This window comes from Eptesicus fuscus, chromosome 18 (assembly GCF_027574615.1).
Source record: "Eptesicus fuscus isolate TK198812 chromosome 18, DD_ASM_mEF_20220401, whole genome shotgun sequence".
Classification (NCBI taxonomy): domain Eukaryota; kingdom Metazoa; phylum Chordata; class Mammalia; order Chiroptera; family Vespertilionidae; genus Eptesicus; species Eptesicus fuscus.
In genome coordinates this window covers 41627551-41649988 of record NC_072490.1, presented here as the reverse complement: position 1 = coordinate 41649988, position 22438 = coordinate 41627551, and the positions used below count along the sequence as shown (strand labels likewise).

Below are 22438 nucleotides of genomic sequence, written 5' to 3'. Positions count from 1 at the left end.
GTAGGAGGGAACCTGTAGGCCAGGGGACACTGGAGCATGGCTTTCAGCCTCGACCCAGCCACTTGGCATTTTCCCACCGTTTCCTCCTACCCTGCTCCCCTCCCCGTCTCCAGGTGGCAAGGGCTCCTGAGTGGTAGCTTCTAGAACTCAGACACAGGCTCCTCTGTGGCAAGGACAGGGATAAACAGCAATGAAATGGGAGTTGCATCTAACATCGCGTGGCCTTGTCCCCATTTTACAGATGAGGACACAGGCTTAAAATGATTGACTTGCCAAAGTCCTTTGGCCACTCTGCAATTTGAACCCAGGTCTGCCTGAAGCTTGAGCTGCATTAACTTTCTCTTCTCTGTCCTTCTTTCTAGTCCGGCAGCCGCTAGGCCTTGGCTCATGCCTTCCGGCCAGGCCTTCACCTCCCTGCGTTTCCAGAACGACCCTCACCCTCCTGAGACACTGCAGCCGGAAGCACCTCCTCCCATCACCCCATAGTCACCTGGGGCTCTGTCAGCCACCCAGAGGACCCAGGGCCCCAGAGCCAGGGGAAACCCATAAATACAAACACATTTGCATGAAAGCACAGGGGTGTGTGCCTGCAGCTATCAGCTCCGTTAGCTTCCAGGTCACAGCAGCCAAAAGTGGGAGCAGCCACCAGCTTCCTGGGACAACCAGCCAGGTTGGTACCATTTGGTGTTTATTTACACACAAATAAAAGAACCTGGTGGTTCAAACAGATTGTGCTCCCTTTTTGTTTTTTTTTCTTGTCATACATATATTTTAAAAGATCAACACATTACCCCGAGTATTTTTCTCTACTGAGCAATATATACAGCTTGTTAGATATGTGTGTGTGCGTATACATATATATATGCATATATATAATACATTTTTTCAATAGATAACTACATTCAAGTAATGAAACACAGGATTTACAGTTTCCCTCTGAGGGCAGAGGAAAAGCAAATTCACACTCAGTTCACAGAAGAAGTACCATTAAGAGCCCAGGCAGTCAGGAGCCGAGGCCCTCCTGGGTGTGAGGGGGCGGGCAGCAGCTGAGCTCACCACAGTCACACTGCTGCTTGGGGGGGGGGAGGAGAGGGGAGGGTGGCAGGTGCTGATGCAGGGGCCAAGCCTGCTCTGCCCGGGCTGGGTGGGCAGGCAGTGCTGATGGCCCCAGGCTCCTTTCCTTGGCTGGGATGGGTTGGGGTGGCGTGTCTGGGAACCTCAGTTTTCCAAGAGCCTCTCGAATTTGGGGTTGATGAAGGAGAAGCCAGTGAATGCTGTTTGGTCCATGGAGTCGATGAGGTTCTTGTCGCTGTAGGACAGGCGTGGCTTCTCGTTCAGGAAATCCTGGTCGAAGTTGCTGTAGTCTCCAGGGGACTTCTGTAGGCACAAGGCAGGGTGGGTGAGCGGGGCCCAAGGGGCAGCCTTCCAAGGTCAAGGTTCCCACACACCTCGGACCCCGTCGGGCTGGGCAGGCCAGAGCTGTCCTCGGCAGGACCAGAAAAGGGGGTCTTTCCCGCCAGCCTGGCCGCCGTCTCCGAGGGGCAGGGAAGCCGGCAGGGAGCCTGCGCCGGGGCAGGGGAAGGGCAGCAGGTCCTGAGCCGCGTCTGGCAGACTGCAGCCCAGGGCCAGACCCCGTCCACCCCCCGTTTCTCAGCGTGTGAGTCCCACAAGCTAAGACCGGCTTTTCTATGTTTCAATGTCTAGGAAAAAACCAAAAGCAGAATGATATTTCATGACATGAAAATGAAATGAAGTTCACATTTCAGTGTGCATAAAGTTTTTTGCTTTTTAAAAATAGGTTTTTATTGATTTTAGAGAGAGAGGAAGGGAGAGGGAGAGAGAGAGAAACATCGATGCATCAGCATCAATCAGCTGCCTATTGCATGCCCCCTGCCGGGGATTGAGCCCACAATCTGGACACGTGCCCTGAATGGGAATTGAATCCGGGACCTCTCAGTACATGGGTCAATGCTCAACAGCTGAGCCACACCGGCCGGGCAATAAAGTTTTATTAGTACGTGACCATACTTACTCATCGACATATCACCTATGGCTGCTTTGAGACCATCTGGCCTGCAAAGCCTAGAGCAGCAGTCGCCAACCTTTTGGACCTCACGGACCACCGGTTGGTGACCCCTGGCCTAGAGTATTTACTGTGGGGCTGGTCACAGGAAAAGCTCGCCAGTTCTGCCTCTGAGGACACAGTGAAATAGTGACAGAGATCTTAAGCCGGTGGCCTCAGGCCAAACCGAGCTGGCAAGTACATCATTTTGACTAGCAGTGGGTTTTAATGGCATTTGAGCCAATATTTTAAAACTGGGCAATTTGACATAAAAACCCAGATTTCTGGTCTCTTGGCCCCATTTCCTGGCTCATCCTCTCCTGGCGCTGAAGCCTGCTTGGGCCTCTGGCCACAGGCCCACTCTTCCCACTGACCAGCTGCCCATCAGCACCCCGCCTGAAATCCTCAGGCCCGTCCCTCTTTCTGTCATAGCGAGTCTGAGAGCAGGCTGTTGATTCTCCTGCAGCCGGCCTCGCCGGGGAGTGACGTGCCCGGCCGAGGAGGCACCAAGTTTGAGCAGTGAAAGTGCTCTGTGACCTCCAGGCACAATGATGGACACAGCACAGCACACAGGCTGTCCGGCCGGACAGCGTGTCCCGACGGAGGAGGGGACGCAGAGAGAAAAGGAACGGGAAGGTAGAACTGTGACCAGAGAAGGGCCATCGAGTCCAACTTCCGAGATTAAAAAGAATTCTGGCCCCAGCCTTTCTCCGCTCTCCTGCTGGCTCCTGGGTGGCCTCTGTGGATTCTGGGCCTTCGTGGGAATCACCCCTCCTCTGTCTGAAACGCCTCCCAGATACCCCCAGCCCTGCCCATGTCCCACTTCCTCTCAGATGCACCCCTTTTATGCCTTCTGGGCTCCTGCTGACAGACCCGCCTGTGGCAGCGGATCATGTGTGGCCTTGTAACAGCTCTTGTCCTGCTGTGTTATATCATGAATGGTCATCTGTGTTCAAGTTTCTTATCTCCGTGGAGCTGGGCCTCCTCCAGCTCTGGGACTGGGCCTCCCACTTTGCTGAGCAGCTCAGCACAGTCTGCACCCTACAGGCACTCAGCGTTGCCAATACTGATCGGAAAATGGACTGGATGGAGGGAGGGACGGAGGGATGGAGGGATTTCCAGAGCACAGTCCCCTGCACACAGCGGCACTAAGAAATGTAGGTAAAGGGATGGCTGGATCCAGAGTTCCCAGTGTTGGTTGGATGACTGAGTGAGGGGAGGGAGGGTGAGGCTATCAGGGTAGAGCCTGTGACTGAATGTGCGGGGAAGCAGGTTTGCTGGAAGGAGGAGAGGAGAAAGCATGCGAATGACACAGGAGAGAGGCAGGGCAAAGGAGGTGCCCACCCCGAAGGCAGCGGGCAACACGGCATGCGTGGCCCCTACGGAAGGAAGCTGGGTCACCTACCACTTTGGGCTTGAAGGGCGGCTCCACCTGACGCTTCTCCAGCAGGGTCCAGTTGATGGTCTTGAAGAAGGGGTGGGTTTTGATGTTCCCAGTCACTCCCAGCCTCTTGGCTGGGTCTCTTTCAAGCAGCTGCAACCCAGCAGGGGCCATGGTTAGCACCCAAGGGCTGTAGGGAATTGGACCCTCAGCACACACCCAAGCAGACCCAGGGCACCCAGGCAGGGTGGCTCAGCCCACTGGAGCTGAGGGAATGGTCTCTGGCCCACTGTGCTCCCAGGTCCCCCCGAGACCACAGGTCGTGGATGGGGGCTGCCGGGACTCGAGTAAAAGCAGGGGCTGTTTACTGAGTATTTGCTGTCTGCCTGGCACAGACCAGAGCATCACACATTTATGATTTCTTCCCAGCAACTCGGGTTCTTGCACAGCTCCATTGTGCAGATAAGGAGACAGACTGAGCGTTTAGCCTCAGGTCTGTCTGTCTCCTGACCTAACTCACAGTCACCATGACAGGCCGATTCAGAGCCAGCTACTCGGACAAGAGCTCCTGCGAACGCGGTGAGAGAGCAACCCCCCAACCCGTTAGGACCGGAGCGTCAGTGAGGCTGCTGTTCCAGAGGCTCCTGGCATTCCCACGCCCCCATATTTACCGCTTCCTGCCCCCAGCCAGCCTAGCCCAGGCCTCCCACCTTCTCCAGGATATCCTTGGACTCCTTGGTGATCCAGCGGGGATAATGCGGCGTGTCCACTCGGATGGACTCGAAAAGCTCATCCTCATCGTCACCGTGGAAGGGGGACTGGCCAATGAGCATCTCGTAGAGAAGGACTCCGAAGGACCACCAGTCCACGGAGAAGGAGTACTTCAGGCCCTGCAGGATCTGGGGCGGGAGAAGGTGCGGGAGCTGAGAGGGGTGGGAGCACGAGCCCGGCCAGGCCTCCTCACCCTCCTGGCTGGTGCAGACATCACCGTCTCCGGGAGGCCCTCCTGGCTCCCCCCTGTTGAGTGAGGTGTCTGACTGGGCTGGAGGCTGGGCGGGTGCCAGCTCACCTCGGGGGCGATATAGTCAGGGGTACCGCAGAAGGTGCTGGCCTTCTTATCCGCAAATATGTTCTCTTTGCACATCCCGAAGTCGGCGATCTTGATGTGGCCATTCTGGTCCAGCATCACGTTGTCCAGCTTGAGGTCCCTGAGGGGAAAGGAGAGGGAGGGGTCATCAGGAGCCAATTCCGCTCTTGACCCAGCCCCCATTTTCAGTCCCGTAAGTCTAGAACTCTTCCCACGCGGGCCAGGGGAGGAGGAAGAGAACAGGCAGCAGGAGAGAAAGAGGCACCAAAATAGGTGCTTCGGGCGGCCACGCACTGTGTGTTACAGGCTGGGCACACGCCGACCTGCTTTCCAAGCCCCAGATGAAGCTCAGAGAGGCGATGTCACTGGCCCAGGGTCACCCAGCTGGCCGCCGTGGAAGTGGCCCTGGGCTCAGCTCTGTGTGACTCCACAAGGGCAGGGACCGTGTCTACTTTATGTAGTTGTTGTTTGAATAGATAATTTATGCACATGGTAACAAGTACCAGAAAAAGGCGAACAGCACGTACGCAGTCCACCCTCCACTCACCTCGATGGCCAGGCCCTCCCCAGCGTGAGTCTAGGTATGGCCAAAGCTCATAATAAACCCTCACTGGTTTGGCTCAGCGGATAGAGCGTTGGCCTGAGGACTGAAAGGTCCCAGGTTCGATTCCAGTCAAGGGCACATGCCTGGGTTGTGGGCTCAGTCCCCAATAGGGGACATACAGGAGGCAGCCGGTCAATGATTCTCTCATCATTGATGTTTCTTTCTTTCTTTTTTTTTTTTTTTAATATATTTTATTGATTTTTTACAGAGAGGAAGGGAGAAAGATAGTTAGAAACATCAATGAGAGAGAAACATTGATCAGCTGCCTCCCGCACACTCCCCACTGGGGATGTGCCCGCAACCAAGGTACATGCCCTTGACCGGAATTGAACCTGGGACCTTTCAGTCCGCAGGCTGACGCTCTATCCACTGAGCCAAACCGGCCAGGGCTGATGTTTCTATCTCTCCCTCTCTCTCCCTCTCTGAAATCAATAAAAATATATATTTTTTAAAAAGCTCATTATAATACCCATCTTACCTCACCTTTTAAAACGTGAGCCCTAATATACAATATACACTGTCCCATGGTTGGTTTTCCACCTGACAACCTATTCTGGCTTCACCCCACGTTAGGGCACAGAGCATGGCCGAGACAGAGAGAGACACCAATATGCGAGAGACACATCGACTGGCTGCCTCCCGCTCCTGCCCTGCAACCAAGGTACGTGCCCTTGACTGGGAATCAACCCAGGACCCTTTTGTCCTGTGTGCTCTAACCACTGAGCAACCAGCCCAGCGGCCTCAGCCATTTTGATGAGTGCAGAGTAATCTGCTGTCGGATGGGATCGTATTTATTGGGTGGGAATCTGTGGAACCAGTTCCTATTGACGGAAGCTGAGAGTGCTCCGATGGCTTCAGCATGAGAGTGACTGCACCGAGGGAGACACTGTGCCACTCGGGGCCGTGCTCCCGCCAATGGGCCGAGTATGGGGTGGGCAGTGAGTTCCCAGCCTCTGGAGCAATGCCAGCCTCCGCTGAGGGGCCACCAGGAATCCTAGCAATGGAGTAGGAGGTTTAGGCAAATATCCAATTAAACACTGACTCCCAGTGGAGATGGGGCCATAGCCGGGCGGGCTCCACTCAGAGCATTTCAGAGGACATGATGGGTTCGAGCTTCCCTTCCTGAAAGCTGCCCACGCCCCCACACCCTCACACCCCCACACCCCCGCTCCCTAACCCCGTACCTGTAAATGATCCCTTTGCTGTGTAGAAACTGGAGTCCACAGATTATCTCAGCAGCATAAAACCTGGATATGAGAGAGAGACAAAGTGTTCTGGAATTTCTGCTGACCAGCCCTTGCTTCTCCCTGGTCCCTCACCCCCACCTGCAGGGGCAGGAAATGCTGCAAACAGCTCCATGGACAACCTGGACCTGATCGAGCACATCTTGTATCAGGCAAGTGGAGGCTAGCAGCCAAGGCAGCAAAGAAAATTATGAAGGAAATGCTCCAAATAAGACAATTTTCTGTTGTAAGAGTGTATGCATTTATACTGATGTACAAATGTACGTACATGCACACACACACACACGTTACACACACACACACACACACGGTTAGGGGGTGCATGCTAGCCTGGGGGTCACACCAGGTCCTGTATTGTACAGAATCATCGTGTGTGAGGCTGCCCTGGCTGAGGTCCCAGGAGGGGACAGGAGCCAGCATGTCTGTGCTGTGCACCCAGCCAGAGCTCACCCACCACCCAGGTGTCCTATACGGAGGGACCCGGCTACCCCCAATCTCTAGCCCAGCGTGGCTTCTCCCGGGAGAGGGAAAAGTGAATGGAGGGCAGACCGGCAGTGGCTCTTCCCCCGACGGGGCCCGTGCTTACATGGCCCGGTACAGCTCAAAGCGGCCTTTGTCCTGGATGTGGTACATCAGGTCCCCCCCGTTGAGGAACTCCATCACGAAGAACAGGTGCTCCTGGGGTGGGGAGGGGGGTGAGCAGAGGCACAGAAAGGGGAGGGCCACTGCCCTGGGGGACGTGAGAGGGGGAGACATGGCCCTGCCCGGGGAGTATGAGGCGGGGACACAGCCCTGGCCTAAGTGGTCTGAAGGGGAGACACGGGCTTGAGTGGGAGGCTGAGGGGAGCTGTAGCTCCTGCGGCAATGACAGTGGGAAGGACCAACACCTTGGTCTGGAAGGTGCAGTAGAGGTGGGTGAGAAAGGGATTCTCCCAGGCGAGCGCCAGCACCCGCTTCTCCACCATGGTGCACTCCACGTCGTCGTCGATCAGAACCACGTCCTTCTTGAGGGCCTTGATGGCAAAGAACTCCTTTTTGCCCTTCAGCTCCGCAAGCAGCACCTGACGGGCGGGCGAGTGGGCCACTGAGCAGGACAGGCCCGGGCCGAGGGCCAGGGCACCAGAGCCCCACCCAACCAGGTCCCTGGAGCTGCCTCAGGGCCATTGGCCCCTCACCTTCCCGAAGCTGCCTTTGCCCAGGACCTTGTGGAAGGTGAAGTGCTCAATTTTGCACTTGGAGCTGCCCTCCCAGATCTTGCCGTAAGTCCCAGTGTCTGCTGGAGAGATGGAGATGGCACTTCAGACTCAGGTCTCGGCTGCAGAGTCCCCTCCCCTGGGACCCAGGGGTGGGCTGGATAGGGGACCTCAGAGAGAAAGGGGCTCCTTTCCCAGGGTGGCCGGGCCCCATCCTCGGCCCTAGTGGGAAGTAGGGACTTTCCTGGGGAAACAGGCCCTTTACCTAGTGAAAAATTTCCCAAGAGTCCTAGTTTTTTCTCAAAATTCTGGTAGATCCCAAAAGGCTCTGCAGACTCCGTCTCCGGTTTTCGGGGGGCTTTCTGGAAAAGGGGGTGGCGGATGAGGGGCCAGACGGTTGGCCATACCAATGCAGGACCCCCAAGCAGCGCGCGCGCACACACACACACACACACACACACACACACTCTCTCTCTCTGCCAGCGGCACAGAGACGCCTGGGTGGTGTGGAAAGCAGTAATTACAAACAAAAGTTTTGTAAATTGGATACCACCTTCCCCACCAGTTACTCAATAGATGTTTGTGTTGCCTCCACTTGTGATTGATTCTAGAGTTTTACCTTAAAGTTTTGTGGCATCCCTTGAGCCCCACCACACCCAACATAATCAAAAACATACACTCACAAAGGCTTTTAGTTTCAAGTGCTTCAACCTTGTACCCCCCTGACCCCCCAGATTCACGCTCAAGCACAGAACTGCTGGAATAACTGATTTCTAAGGGGGTAAGCCCACCTCCCTCTGCTGCCTAATCCTTGAGCTGGACCTTCCAGAAGCGGGGTCTTGGGTATAAAGCCCCCCACTGTGGCTCCCCAGGAGTGGGTGTGAGCCCTGATCCCCAACCCCATGGCCCTCTGTCCCGGGTCCCCACAGTGCTGCCCACCTGGCTGACTTGGTTCAACGCCTCGGCCAAGAGCTTCTGGTTGATGCCACAGAGGTTGGCAACCTTCTTCTGGCACTTATGGTGCACGTTCATGCCACAGTCTGGGGTGAGGGAGAAGCAGGCCCGTCAGGCCCCTGTCCAGGCAGGGCAGCCAGCAGGCCCAGCCAAGGGCAGGGAGGGGTGGAAGAGAGGACGGGAGGGAGGAGGGCTTTGGTGGGGGCTGCTGGGTTTCCTGTCTTTAGAGGAAAATGTATCTGAAGCCACTTCAAATCTTTCATTATTTAAAGAAGAAACAGTCAAAGTATGGGACCTAATTCTGACCCTTCACAGAATGTGTGGGCCACCCTAGACAAGTCCCTTTCCTGCAGGGATCCCTGTTTCTCCTCTGCGTTTGGGGAGCACCTGCTCTGTGTAGCAGTGACTCTCTGGGTCTTACTCTACGCTGAGCCCTATGTTACACTTGAGCTTGCAGAGCTCACAGAGGTGGGGCCTCCTGTCCAGGGGTCACACAGCAGGTAAATGGTAGAGCCAGTCGGGCCAGTGGGGAGGGCTCACCAAGGCCTCCCCATGTGAAATCCCCCAGCAAGAGGGCAAAGGCAGCATCAGTTAAGTGGAGTTCATGGGGTCCAGTGGGTAGGCACAGCTGGGAGTATCCCCCATCCCTCCCCCCAGCCCAAGAGCTTCACACTTTAATCCCTTCACACGCACCTTCACACTTTAATCCCTGCTTCACCAGCCCCCAGAGCAGGCTGCCACAGTGGTCACAGAAGGTGGGGCTCATGTAGTTGTAAACCTTGAATCGGTGCGGCATGTCGATGTTGAACCGTTCTTTCTGGAACTGGGGTAGAGGGATCACAGGTCAAGGGTCACAGGGCAGCTCCAGCCCCTTCCTCAACCCCTAGCTCTCCCCCAACCCCATGCATGGCAAGATGCCAACAGGACTCCACTGGGAACTGGGCAATCCTGAGATCCAAGGGAGAAACAAGAAAAACGGGGGGTGGGGGTGGGGAGAGCCCCACAGGGAAGAGAGAGGGAGAGCCCAAACCCTTCCCACCAGGCCAAGCCCCCAGATCCCCGGGTCCCTGCCCTGGACCCAGCCTCACTATGGTGTCCCGGCTATTGGTCGCGGTGCCGGTGCACCGGCCGATGATCTTGTCGATGCATTTCTTGTGGATGGCGGCGTTGCATTCTTGAGGAGGCGCAGGCCCAGGAGGGGGATGGGAAGGCACCGGGAAGGGCAGAGTCTGTGAGCAGGCCCAGTCCAGCCCCCTACACAAAGCCACTGTTCTCCCAACCGCCCACACCCTCACCCCACAGAGGCCTCGGCCCAGAGCTTGATTTTTCTTTCCTCCAGTCAGCCCTCGAAGGAGGGGCCTGAGAAGGATGGGGCAGGAGGACAGGCCGATCTGGTGGGTCTCGGAGTTTAGGAAAGGGTTAAGGAGTCCCAGTGGGCAGGGAGGGGGGCAGAAGTGAGGGGAATGGAGTATTGCGGTGAGAGAACTGGAGGCAAGGGTGGCCCCCTTTCCCTCTTCTGTGCCCCAGGACAGCAAACAGCTCCTAAGCGCTCTCTCGTGCACATGCATACACAGACAGATGCACCCTAACTCAGACATACATACATATACACACAGCATGTGCAATCATGACAAGGCTTCTTACATAGAATGCTTACCATGTGCCAACCACACTTAAAACACAGCTCTACATATTTTATCCCTCTTGATCTCCACAATGGCACCATTACCCCTATTTTATAGATGAGAAAACTGAGGCACAGAGAGGTTAAGTAACTTTGCCTAAGGCCCTACAGCGAGGAAACGGTACAGCCAGATTCAAACCCAGGCAGCCCGGCCCCAGAGCCTGTGCTCATAGCGGCCAGCCCGCACTGCCTGGGGTAGGCGCCCTCGTGGAGAACGGTGTCCTCATCCGTGGGCACCGCGATGCGCACACATCTAACAGAAGCACACATGCGGGCAGGGGCGTGCTGGTCGAGGCCTGACAGCCCCTCTGGGGGAAGAGGCCTGATGCGCAGCAGTGGCTGACTTCCCTGTGGATTCTCCACTGTGACCTATTTCAGGCCACCAATGTGATGTCACATTGCAAAGAGTTAGAAGAGGTACGCAGAATTGGCTTCATGAACTGCACTCACTCCTGCACTCACTGACCACAGCTATCGTTCACACATGATGTGGAAAACCTCCCGTGCACACACTGCACACAGGCTCTCCTGCGACCACACCCAGGCGCTGCCAGGCACACATGCACACCCATGTGCATACAAACCAGATTGTGGAGACACTTACGCCTACACTTGTAGCCTTGCTTGTTGAGACCCCTGAAAGGCAAATCCCCAGGCAGGGTGAGAAGGGGAGGCTCCCGGTGTGGCCTGCCCTTCCCCCAGCCCCCTGGCGGGCACAGCCAGCCCTCACCAGACAAATTCTTTGCACACGGAACAGAAGGTAGGCTGCCCGAAGAAGGTGGCGATAAACTCGTGGTTCTTGATGTAGTGAATCTTGGCCTGCTTAATGGCTCCACGGCGGTTCATCGTTGGGAACATAGACTCGTCTTCACCCCGCAAAGACTGCTTGCAATCTGGGGGCCATGGAATGGTGAGGTCAGCCACAGCCACAGGGGACAACCCGCAGTCCCTCCCAGGTGGCCCTGGACAGATCGGTGGTGGGGGCTGCTTCTGTACACCTCTGTCCTGGCTCTGGCCTCTGAACCTACATCCCCAGCCCAGGTAAGGCAAGTCTTACCTCCGTCTTCCAGGAAATACTGCACAGACATCAACACCTTGGCCTGGGGTTGCAGGTCCAGCTGCAGGGGTGAGGGTGGGGGGGGTCAATGAGGGCGGGCCCGGGCCCAGCCCGACTCAGAACCCGCCCCCATGGTTGGACCCCCAAGGCCATGGGAGCCTTGGCAGCCTAGCAGGGCACCTGTCTGCCTGGTGTGGGCAGGGACAGGCCCCGCCCCTGAGCCCCGCCCCCACCCCCCACTCAGGGGTATTATTACATTTGGGGAAGTGAAAGGATCCACCCCACACCCAGCCTGGCCGCATGGCCTGGGAACAGAGTGGGAAGGGAAACTCCCCACCCTCAACACCACTGCCCCTCACAAGGACATCAGAACCAAGGCCCCGTGTCCCCCTGCACACGCAGAGGCACCGACACCCGCCTACTTCCACACGTGCTGGCTTTCTGACTGTCAGGGCTTCTGCATGTCTGTCTCCTCAACAGACTGGCTGGTTCTAAGGGCAGGACCCTCCCCTCCCAGGAACCCAGGCCTGGTGACTGACATTGTCGCTCAGGGTAGTGGACAGAGAGCTCAGCAAGGGCCGCTGCCTGACTGACCGAGGGTCAGTGCAGCCCTGAGTCAACTCTCTTGGCCCAGTGCCTTCAGCCCTTCCTGGAGGCTGATGGTCACAGGTCTTTTCTAGCGGGGACATCGTGACTGCAGGAGACCACATGTGACCCTGGGGGGCGGGGCTTCTCTGCCAATGCTGCCACCCGTGTGTGCAGAGTCCTGGTTTGGCAGGTGAGTGACGGACCATCAGCCTTCCCCTTCTCGCTGCTGAAGATCATAACTGCTGTTCCCGCATGCCTGCCGGGGCCCGGAATACCTGCAGGGATTCCACACAGCACTGGGAACAATGGGTGCCCCTGAGAAGGGAGCCCGGTGCCGGGGGTTAGGGCCAGACTCGCTTTTACGTACAGTGTGGAATGTTTTACTATGGGCACATCCTACCTTTACAAAATCAAAAGGGAAAAAGGTAGTTTCAATAACAAGGCTGGCTCTCTTCAGCACCCACCCTGTGCCGGTTCTGCAATCAGCCCTTTACATCCAGCTGCTCATTTCATCTGAGCAACCAGCACTGAGGTAGGGTCTTTTAGCAGCTTCTCCTTTTTTACAGAAAAGCCAGGATTTGGTAAGTTGCAGCGCTGGGATTCGAACTCAGCTGTTTCAGCTGCAAAGCTGCACCCAGCAGCCATGCTCACTCCCCGGGAGCACACGCACGCATGCACGCACATGCATACAGGACCGCAGCTCACGCGCCCCTCACCCAGAACTCGGCCTTGCCGTTGTTCTTCTTGCAGCGCTCGGCCAGCACGGACACGCCCACTGTCACCTCGGAAATGGGCTCCTCAGCTGCCCGCATCAGCACGATCTGGATGACGCGACCCTCGTAGATGTGGGCATCGAACATGGACTTCCACTCGGGGTACATGGTGGGCTTCTTCTGCACCAGCGTCTTCCCGCGCTCTGCAGTGGGGGCCAAGCCAGTCACATCAGGCAAGGGCCCCTCGGTCCCCCCCTTTCCAGACTTCCCACAGGCTTCAGCCCCGACAGAATCCGCCCGGCTCTCTCCCGATGGCCCACGTGGCTGCCCAGTGTCCTTGGGACTGAGTCCCATTGCTCAGCCTGCAAGACTGTGCTCTGCTCACCTCACCAGCCTCCTCCTCTCACAACACACGCCCGAACACGGAACCGGGGCAGCTCCTCGTGGTGTCCTGCCAGGTCCCATCGCCAGGCCTTTGCCCCTGCTGTTCCCTCTTCCTCCAGTCCCTCCCAGGTGTCCCCTTCCCTATGCACTTACTCAGTGAACCTGTGCTGAGAGCTGCCCCATGCCAGTCACTATATTGGAGGCAAGGAACATGGCAGAACGAAAAGTTACACCTGGGGGCCTGCCCTCCTGGCGCCTCAGTCGCAGGCAGAGACATGGGCCAGTTCATGCCTCCAGTAAATGTTAAATCATAGCTGTCCCGAAATTGGGGTGGGTAAGGCCAGTTCCAGACCTGCCCATGTAGGGGGCCTGCCCTGGCCTAAGGGGTGGGAAGGCTCCTGGAAGAGACAGCTCAGCTGAGACCTAAAAGATGAGCCAGGGCTCACCCGATGAAGGCAGAAGCAAGAAGGAATGGTCTTCTCTCCCAGGACCACGTCCCTGACTCCAGCCTGGGAGTGTGCCTACTCTCAGCTTCCCTTTCACAGGACTCATCGTCTGGCTCCCCCACCTGACGGAAAGCCCCCCGAGGGCAGGGCCAGGCCATCCCTGGAGCACTGTGATGTCCTCGGCGCCCAGCACAGGGCCTGGCACATGGACAGGTGGAAGCTGTTGGGGGAGGAGGAGCCAGAGCCTCGAGCCCCAGTGAGGGCTCCATGCATCCAGTGCTGGAGGCCCCACAGGCACTTGGTGGCCTCTGCTGTCCTGCCTCCATAGCTGGGCTGGGCAGGGAGGCGAGGATGAGGAAGGGTCCCTCAGAGGTTCTGGGGCACAAGGCTGGGCCCCGCCTTTGCCTCCCACCAGGCCCAGACTCCCAGCTCCACTGGCTGCTGCCTCTCAGGGTCCAGCCTCCAGCCCTACCTGTGCTGAGTGCCTCCTTCATCTTCACAGCACAGAAGGGCTGGCTTGCCTCGTCCGCGGCCTGCAGGGAGCCCAGCTCATAGGAGTTGAAGGCGATGCGCAGGAACGGTGCCATGTTGGGGCCTGTGATGGGTTGTGTAGAAAGAATGGGTGAAGCAGGGCAGGGCAGGGCCAGCGGGAACAGGTCAGGTATCCACTCCCCCCAGAGCTCTCACAGAACTGAGTTTGGTGCACATGGTGCTTAAAACGTTAAAGTTGAGAAGTTTTAGGTAAGTCAAGATTTGTGGCATCCCTGGTAAAACGAGGAGATGGGACAGCAGGCGAAAGCTGGCTGGCACGGCCCCCTTGGTTGGGGACCCCCACTCCAGGCGAGAACCCCCTTACAAAACCATTTGTAAAGTCATTCAATGCCTCCTTTAATGCCCAGCTGAACACATCTACTACCATGTGCCTGGTACCCAGCATGTGCTGGCCAAGATGAGAAGGACAGCGCCCCTTCCTCCCACACCCTGCCCACACAGCCCTTCTTGGTTTTCAAAAATGTTTGCTCCTAAATACCCAGGAAGACAAGCAGGGCCAAAATGACCACATCCACTTTTCAAATGGGGAAACAGACACTGTGAGGCCAAGCCAGAACCTAAAGTTAGAGTTCCACTGACGAGGCGCCCACTTCATTCAGAGGCCCGGGCAGTGAACGGCCCCGCCCACAGCAGTGTGCCTGACCCTTCTGAACCTGAGCCCCTGAGGATCAGGGGCCTCTTGCCTTCCCGGAAGTTTGCCTGCACTTTCAAACAAATCATTTCCTAATATAAAACTATTTTAATGTTCAATGTAATGCTGAATTTGCTTTTTAAACCACACCAGTTAGCCCCACACTCCTCCATTCCTCACTTTCCTCAAATCAAGGGTCACTTCAGGAAGACCCTGAGGGTCTTCCGGGCTGTATTTCATGAGGGATACTCACATGTGCAAGCCCACGCTTGTACACTCACACACCTACTTGGACACTGGCTTGGGGTTTAGGTGCCACATAGGAGGGTGCTCCCTAACCCTGGTTGAAGGCACACACACACACACATATGTACTCCTCCTCCATCCTGAACTCAGGCCGCAGAGTGGCGGACTCAGACACTGACCCCTCCCATGCACATGTATGTGCACACATGCAGCAGCCACCCTGCCCAGGGATGGCTCCCTTGGCTCCTCCATAGGCAGCCAGAGCAGCAGCGGGTCTGCTGGGAGCTCCCAGCCAGATGAGCTCACAGGAAACACTGACCTCAGCCTGCAGTCCAGCCCAATAGCCTGGCCAGTCCTCTGAGGCCAGCAGCCAGAGCAGAGAAGAGAGGCCGGCGGGGCGGGGGGGCAGACGCCATCATGTCCCCTGCCTGGGCCTGGCTCCTACTCAGAGGGAGTGAGAGGGGGTGTGTGAACTCACATCTGAGCCCAGGCCCCAAAGCCTTCATCCTGAGTCCAGCCAGGCCAGCCACCAGGACCTCCCAGTAGAAGGGAGGAGAGCCAGCTGTGGGCTGAGCATGCGTGAGTGTGCGAGTTAGTGTGTGTGAGGGTGCATGTGGTGAGGCTGCACAGCTGTGGAGATGTGTGTGCCTGCGAGGACGTGGAGTGGGTGGCAGGTGGTGGGCACTCAGGTAATGTTGATGTGAGGAGTGAGCTGCATGGGTCTGGCTGGGAGTGGGTGTAGGAGTCTGGGTGAGTGTCCCAAACCCCCAGGCAGAAAGGACATCATGCCCCTCCTGCCACCTTGCCTGGCCCAGCGTCCAATGCCTGGAGCAGCCAGGTGAGTGCTCCCTGAGAGTCCAGAATAACCGGCAGGGCCCCTCCCTGTACAGCATACACTGCTACATGTCTGCACCCACTTCCCTGGGTCTGAGCCCAGCAGACATGGCTCAGCCTCATGCTTCCTCACAAGACAACCTCGAGAACTAATGGGCAATAACCTGGAGACCCAGCTGGGACAATAACCTGGAGACCCAGCTGGGGCAATAACCTGGAGACCCAGCTGGAACAATACACCTGAAGCAATAACCTGGAGACCCAGCTGGGGCAATAACCTGGAGACCAGCTGGGGCAATAACCTGGAGACCAGCTGGGGCAATAACCTGGAGACCCAGCTGGAACAATACACCTGAAGCACTAACCTGGAGACCCAGCTGGGGCAATAACCTGGAGACCCAGCTGGGGCAACGCTGGACTTTCTGAGTGACACAGGGAATGAGGGTTGAGTGGGAGGTGGGCAAGGACAAAGGGGCTTGGCTCCTGGGGGAGAGGAGGCCAGGGCAGGCCCTGGGGGCAAAATAATGGTCAAGCTGCCTGGTGGCAACACCCTAACACCAATGCTGCCCTGGCTGTGGGACTCCATGCAGGGTTCTTGGCCACTCTGAGGCTCAGTCAGCCCCCATTCCCAGATGACGAGGGTCCCTTAGTGCAGGGCCGTCATGACAAGAACTTGTGTAGGACAAGAGCCAACATCAACCCCACAGGCCTCAGGTGGGGTCTTTTGAATGCTACCACTACTTCTTGCCTGCAGCACCCATTTCTCACCCGTGCACCTCCCTTCTCAGTGCATGAAGCACCCTCACATCCTCCACCGCATCTATTCCACCCGCCCGCCCGCCTGGGACGACAGTCCTGATAACTGAGCCCCCTTCTCAGTCAGGGCAGCCAAGTCTCCAGGAACACAGAGCTGCTCGCCCTGAAGCAGGGAGTGTGCCAAACACCTGCTGGCGGCCCCTCCTCCCACGGCCTCCCCGTGGGGCCCAGCCCAGACGGCCCACAGACTCCATGACTCCCTGGCCTCCAGGCGGCCCGCCAGGAGCTGTCCATGGAGACCACCCAGTTACAAGGAGGAGAGAACGGGGGTGTCAGAGCCCGGGCTGAGCCTCCAGCTCTTTGCAGCCACACTCAGAGCAGCTGCTGGCTCACAGTTAGCTAGAAGCCACCAGGGGAAAACCACAACCACAGTGGGTCCTGGCCCCAAACCTGTACCACCAGGCCACAGTGCCACATGGAGGGAGACCTCGCCCTAATTCCTAGGTCTAAAACCAGAGCCTGGTCCTGCCAGGCTCTATCACCTCCTCTACCCCAACTGTACTGCCCAGACCCCAGGAGAGAGAGAGAGAGACCCCATGAGCCGGCATCTCCTTCCACCACTGTGTGACTCTGAGGGACCCCGGGTCCCTGCACACCAGTCCCCCACTGCACAGTGGAGCCAGGGTTGCCCACTTACCTCACAGGACGTCTGAACACTGGTGGGAAGGCCAGGAGGTGAAATAACGGCACAAAAGCAAGGTGTGCCAACTATTTATAGCCCCATGCAAATAGGCCCAGGCTCACAGGCCCCAGAGGAAGGCCACGGGCTCAGCCTCCTCACTGCTCTGCGGGGCCATGGAGGTGGCAGGGGCTGGACCCTACACAGGGTTCCCTGGGGACCATCTCCTTGGAGCCAGCTGAGGCCAGCCAGGCCTTTCCCAGCTGCCTGTGGGCTCCGAGTCTCTATGCTGCTGCTTCTCTAAGCTAAAGTGAAGGCAGCCCAATGAAACAGAGAGCACTGGACTTGGAGTCAAAGGGTCTGGGTGCAAATATCAGAGCCCCCACTTGTAAGAAGGACTGTCATTTTCTGAGGCCGTGTAATTGCATTAGCATATTCTATCCCTGTGCAGGTCCAGAAGGTGGGTATTTTACTGATGAAAAAACAGGCTCAGAGAGGCTAAGTGATTTGCCTCAGATCACACGGACAGTAAATGGTGGAAGAAGGACTTGAATCCAGGTCTGCCACGTTCTTCCCAGTGTGCCATGTCAGAAAGAGGAGATGAAGGGAAAGCGGGGGCAGAAGTAGAGAAATAAATGGGCCAGGAGCAGCACACACAACACAGTCATGAGGACAGAGAGAGCAAACAGAGAGGTGAGGACAGCAGGAGACAGGTCCCTGTGCTTGATCAGAGTCTATCCACCCAACCCCCTGCAGGCTGGTCCTAGGCTGACCTTGAGGACTGCCCCCTTCTATACAATGACAGACCCTTCCCTCTTGTCCCAGCTGCTTGGGCCAGCGTCCGGTTTTCACAACAGGGAAGGCTTGGCAATGCTGGGTTCCAGTCCCAGGGGGAAAAGGGTCCTCACCCTGCCATCGGCCAGCACCAGAGAGAAGAAGAGGTGGTGCTCGGCCAGGCCAGAGCAGGGCACCTCCTCGGGGCGGCGGAAACCTGCTCCCAGCCAGTCCGGGGCAGTGGGAGCGCCCCGGACACAGAGGACAAGTATGCATGTTACACATCCACACGCGTGCACATCAGTGTGTCCCAACAGAGGAGGCATGGAGGGGACATAGCCTGAGGGGTGGCACCACCAGGAACAGGAATGCATTTTCTGATTTTTCTACAATCGTGTGTAATTGTTTGATAACGACTTCGTTAAAGAGGAAAAATAAAACCCAGCAAGCCAAACTATCTCCAAGAGATGGGCCTTTAGAGACGGATGTGAATGTATAGATGGGGAAACCGAAGACAATGAGGGTCCCCGGCCCGCAGAGCTGACCTGGCCCCTCCGCCCCAGCCCTTCCCTGGCATTTGATTCTGCCTCACAGGCCACAGGGTGATACCCACTGGACAGGGGAGCAAAGGGGGGCCTGAGAAGAAAGGCCCTGGCCAGGCTTTTGGAGTGTGTGTGAACCTGGAGGGAGGGTCCCTTAGAAAGTGTGCCAGGCAAGTGAGAGGTGGCCTGCAGAGCTCCACTACAATAGGGTGAGGAGACAGCTGAGGCCACCTGGTGGGTCTGAGGTCTGCTCCCTTAAACAGACCCCTGAGGAGCAGAGATGCCCCTCTAAGGCAACCCTCTCCTGCCCAGCCTTGGGGCGGCGCCTGCTGCCTGCCCATGGACAGCACCACCACGACTGGGTGGCGGTGGTGTCAGGCTAGGCCCTCCTAGAGATGCAGACCCTGCGTGGACCTGCGAAGTCCAGCCCACAGAGGCCTTGAAGGTTGAATGAAGGAGGCGGGAGGCACATGAGGCCCAGGCGGTGGCAGGACAGAGGAGTGAGGGCAGTGTGATCAGCAGCAGGGAGCGGGGCTGGCCCTGGCAGAGTTGCAACAGGGCAGGGGCCGGGTGCGGCGGAAGCTGCCAAGCTGGGCAGGCGGGTAGCAGCCTGGCTGGGAGGATGGCCTCCCCAGGCGGCCTTCCCCTACGGAAGCAAGTTGAGGAGGCCACAAGGGTTTCACAACCCAGGAAATGGGCCCAGCAAGAAGAGCAGGGGGTGGGGAGGAAGGGTTAGCGAGACCTTTCAAGGCCCCCCACCAGGGCCTGTACGCCAGCCTCTACGTGCCCAGTCCTGTCCTGGGAGGAGGACCAGCTGTGGTCCCAGGACAAGGGGTGCTCCCCACACCTGCTCCTCCCCAGGACAGGAGCCTCAGCCGCAAGGCTCCTTCTCATCCCCTCCCTCACCCCACACACCAGCCACTGCCTAGACTCTCCTCCCTTTCCCCAGAGACCCCTCCTCCCTGCCCCTCTCTATTCATTCTCCCCACAGCTTGGAAGCTCCTGGCTCCCACCAACCTTGGAGAAAGCCATTGCCTCAGCCTGTGCCCCACTTTCAAGCCTCCCTGTGTTTGCATATGCAGTTCCCTCAGAATGTCCTCCTGAATTCCTATGTATCCTTCCAGACAGTTCTAAAGGTTAGCCCTGGATCCGTCCCCACTCCCCAGGAAGCCAGCTGCTCCCTGGCACCAAGCCCATCCCCTACTCCCCCCACTCATCCCAGCAGGTACCCTGTGCAGGTGTCTGGGATCCTGCTCCTGCGGAGGACTTGGGTCTGTTGTCTGGGCAGTGCCTCTGCCTCTAGCTCACCCTTCTCAGCCCTTATGGAACACCTAACTGTCCCAGGGACATTCAAAAAGTCCACTGCTGGGCCCAGCCCACTGCAATTAGAAGGGAATCCGTGGAGAGGCGTGGGCAGCGTGACTGAAATTTGCAGTTGCAAAAGGGGTGACTATACCTTAAGAGCCAATGAAAGACCTGGGCCCTCTTCCCCAGAAAACACATGCATGCGTTACCTGCACATGATGGGGTGCAGCCCACCCCAGCCCCAGGTCGCACCCAGCTCTCCTCACCAGAGTGACAAGACACGCCAGACTCATAGACCCCACAGCTTGCGGGGGACAGTCACTTAAATATGTGCTCAGAGGAGGCTATGACCACTGCTCAGGCAGTGAGCAGGATGAAGGGAGGGAGGGGGGCTGGGGCAGCACGGGAGCTGGAGGTCCTGTTGGCTGGGGGGTCAAGGAGAGCTTCAGTCTGAGGATGAGCAGAGGTGCCATGGGCCTGCCCAGCCAGAGGGTCTGAAAGAGTCTGAGAAGCAGGACTTGGAACCCTGGCTGGCATCAGCTCACACCTGCTCTTGCCAGCATGTGTGTGGGGGGGAGTGGGGGAGGTAGGACCTCCTCGGGGGCATCGCCCACACCAGGCACAGGTTTTGAGTCCCCCAGCTAGCTGTAGGATTGGGGAAGCCCTTGGCTCAGCCACAGGGAGAAAGAAAGAAAGGGCCCTTCATGGCAGGACTGAGGACAAGGGGGCCTCTGTGAGGAGCCAGGGTGGGGGTATGTCAGGACCTCTCCCAGAATAACCTCACACATGGCACACCCACCAACCCAAACACACAGTTACACATGAGGAGCCTGCCTGCAGTTGGACACAGACAGCTGCAGCCACAGGCATATACACACTCCTATGACAACTCAAGTGACACACACACTGAGAAACACACCTCGCGACTCAATGGCTCTCAGGTGTCGACAGACATCCAGGCCCACGCAGACCACACAGGGCATTACACCCTCGTGCATTTATCAGCACAGAGAGATCCACATGCTCAAAGAGAAGCACAAGTCTTGAAGGACCCACACATGTCTGACTAGGATCTGGCCCCAGGAAAGTCCAAATGTAGCTTTTTCTAAGGCAGCTCCTGGGCACAGTGGCTGGGAGAAGGGACAGCAGCCGGGTGTCGGAGGGAGGAGGAGAAAGTCCCTCCTGGCCCAGAACAAAGTCCAAAGTTCATGGAAGGGTCAGGGAAGGAGTGGGAGGGTCCGGCTCATTGCTGGGCAGGCCTTCTCGCCTGCCCACCTGTCGGAGTGGAAGTCAGCAGAGGCTGGAGGATGAGGATGAGGATGAGGCAGTCACAGGCCTGGAACACAGAGGGGAGGGCTTGAACCTGTGCAGGTGGGATGGCTATGCCAGGCACCCCACACATGACCTTCATTGGGCAGAAACTGACCAAGAGAGGTGGGACAATTTACACAAAGCCAACAGGGCTGCTCCCGGGGGAGGCAGAGAGGGACCTTCTGGTTCTCTAGTCCCAGCACTGTCCATCTGGCCTCCAGTGGGGCAAGGGCATGTGCACGTGGTTGGGGAGGGAACGGCTCCTTCACCCCCCCTACAGGGACAGGCCCCAAGTCTACCCCTCAGCCCTTCTCTCTGCACCCACAGAGGTGCCATGATTTTCCTGCTTGTTGACAATCATCTTTGTGTTTGGGAGAAGGGGAGATGGCCCCTAAGGCTTTTGTTGTCAATCCCCACAGATGCCCCCGCACTTCAGGGATCAGAAGAAAGCTAGAGAGAGGCAGGACGGTGTGTGCCGTCCCACGGCAGGTGGGGGCCTGGGTGTGGGCTGGGCAGGTCTAGCTCAGATCTGGTCTGCCCTGAGTGGCCTGAGAGCTTGGCCATGGCGCTCTGGCGTCATGTGTAAAAGGGAATGATCCAGCCTGGGAGGCTGTGCTGAGTGCAGCTCCTAGCCCCATTCCCAGGAGCCTCCAAACTTCTTTGGATCCGGAGGTAACGGGGCTCTCTCAAGCCACCCAGCCCTGCAGTGACCTGCTTTGGTCTGCTGCTCTGGGAAGAGACTGGGCTGGGCAAAGGAAGCCCGAGTCCACGGGCAGGCCCCAGGCCAGCTGCTGTCCCTCTCAGGGCCTCAGTTTCCCTATCCTGACAATGAGTACTTCTAAGCTTTCTCCAGCCCTGATACTATAAGATCCTGCAATCCTCCTATCTTCCCCCACCCACCAGCCCCCAACACCCACAGCCCACAGCAAGCAGACATCTGAGCCAGCCTTGGGCCTTGCCGACTGGCTGCTCCACTGCACCTGTTTACCCAACACAGCCACAGGCTGATCCAAAGCTTCCGGGGCTGTTGTGAAAACAGCAGCTCAGCCACCACAAGCCTGCCCTCCCGGGCACCTTGGCAGGGACCTTCAAAGGACCGTCATCTGGACCTGGACCCAGAGCCTCCACCAAAGGCCCGCGGAGCCCTCTCCTCCCCAGCCTGGGCTGTACATGCTACCTCTTGGCTTTCAGCCCAGACCTTCCTGAGCCACCTGCCTCCCTGACCTCACACGCTCTAGAGGTACTCAAATACATCCAAAATAGACCTACCGATGTTCCCCACCCAGCTGCCCCCATCTCCCGGCAGCACCAGTGCTCGCCCAGCAGTTCAGGCCAGACACCTGGGGGTCGTTTTCCTCCTCCCCCTTCCTCCCGACACGGCAACACCATCATTTCTGCCTCTGCAGTCCAT

The 22438-nt window shown here is 57.6% G+C and overlaps 1 protein-coding gene across 1 annotated transcript in view; it reads right to left on the bottom strand.

Moving 5' to 3' along the window:
• Positions 1-797: 797 nt before the first annotated feature.
• PRKCD (protein kinase C delta) overlaps positions 798-22438 on the bottom strand; it is a 29296-nt gene continuing 7655 nt past the window's right edge. The window contains exons 3-19 of the mRNA XM_028152828.2: positions 13870-13992; positions 12571-12770; positions 11267-11327; positions 10940-11102; positions 10814-10845; positions 9614-9699; positions 9219-9348; positions 8511-8611; positions 7837-7933; positions 7554-7654; positions 7266-7439; positions 6965-7056; positions 6319-6381; positions 4513-4651; positions 4154-4342; positions 3468-3596; positions 798-1377 (exon numbers count right to left, since the gene is read on the bottom strand). Coding sequence (XP_028008629.2) covers positions 1219-1377; positions 3468-3596; positions 4154-4342; positions 4513-4651; positions 6319-6381; positions 6965-7056; positions 7266-7439; positions 7554-7654; positions 7837-7933; positions 8511-8611; positions 9219-9348; positions 9614-9699; positions 10814-10845; positions 10940-11102; positions 11267-11327; positions 12571-12770; positions 13870-13984 — 2031 coding nt within the window. The 5' untranslated portion in view covers positions 13985-13992 and the 3' untranslated portion in view covers positions 798-1218. The remainder of the gene's footprint in view (positions 1378-3467; positions 3597-4153; positions 4343-4512; positions 4652-6318; positions 6382-6964; positions 7057-7265; positions 7440-7553; positions 7655-7836; positions 7934-8510; positions 8612-9218; positions 9349-9613; positions 9700-10813; positions 10846-10939; positions 11103-11266; positions 11328-12570; positions 12771-13869; positions 13993-22438) is intronic.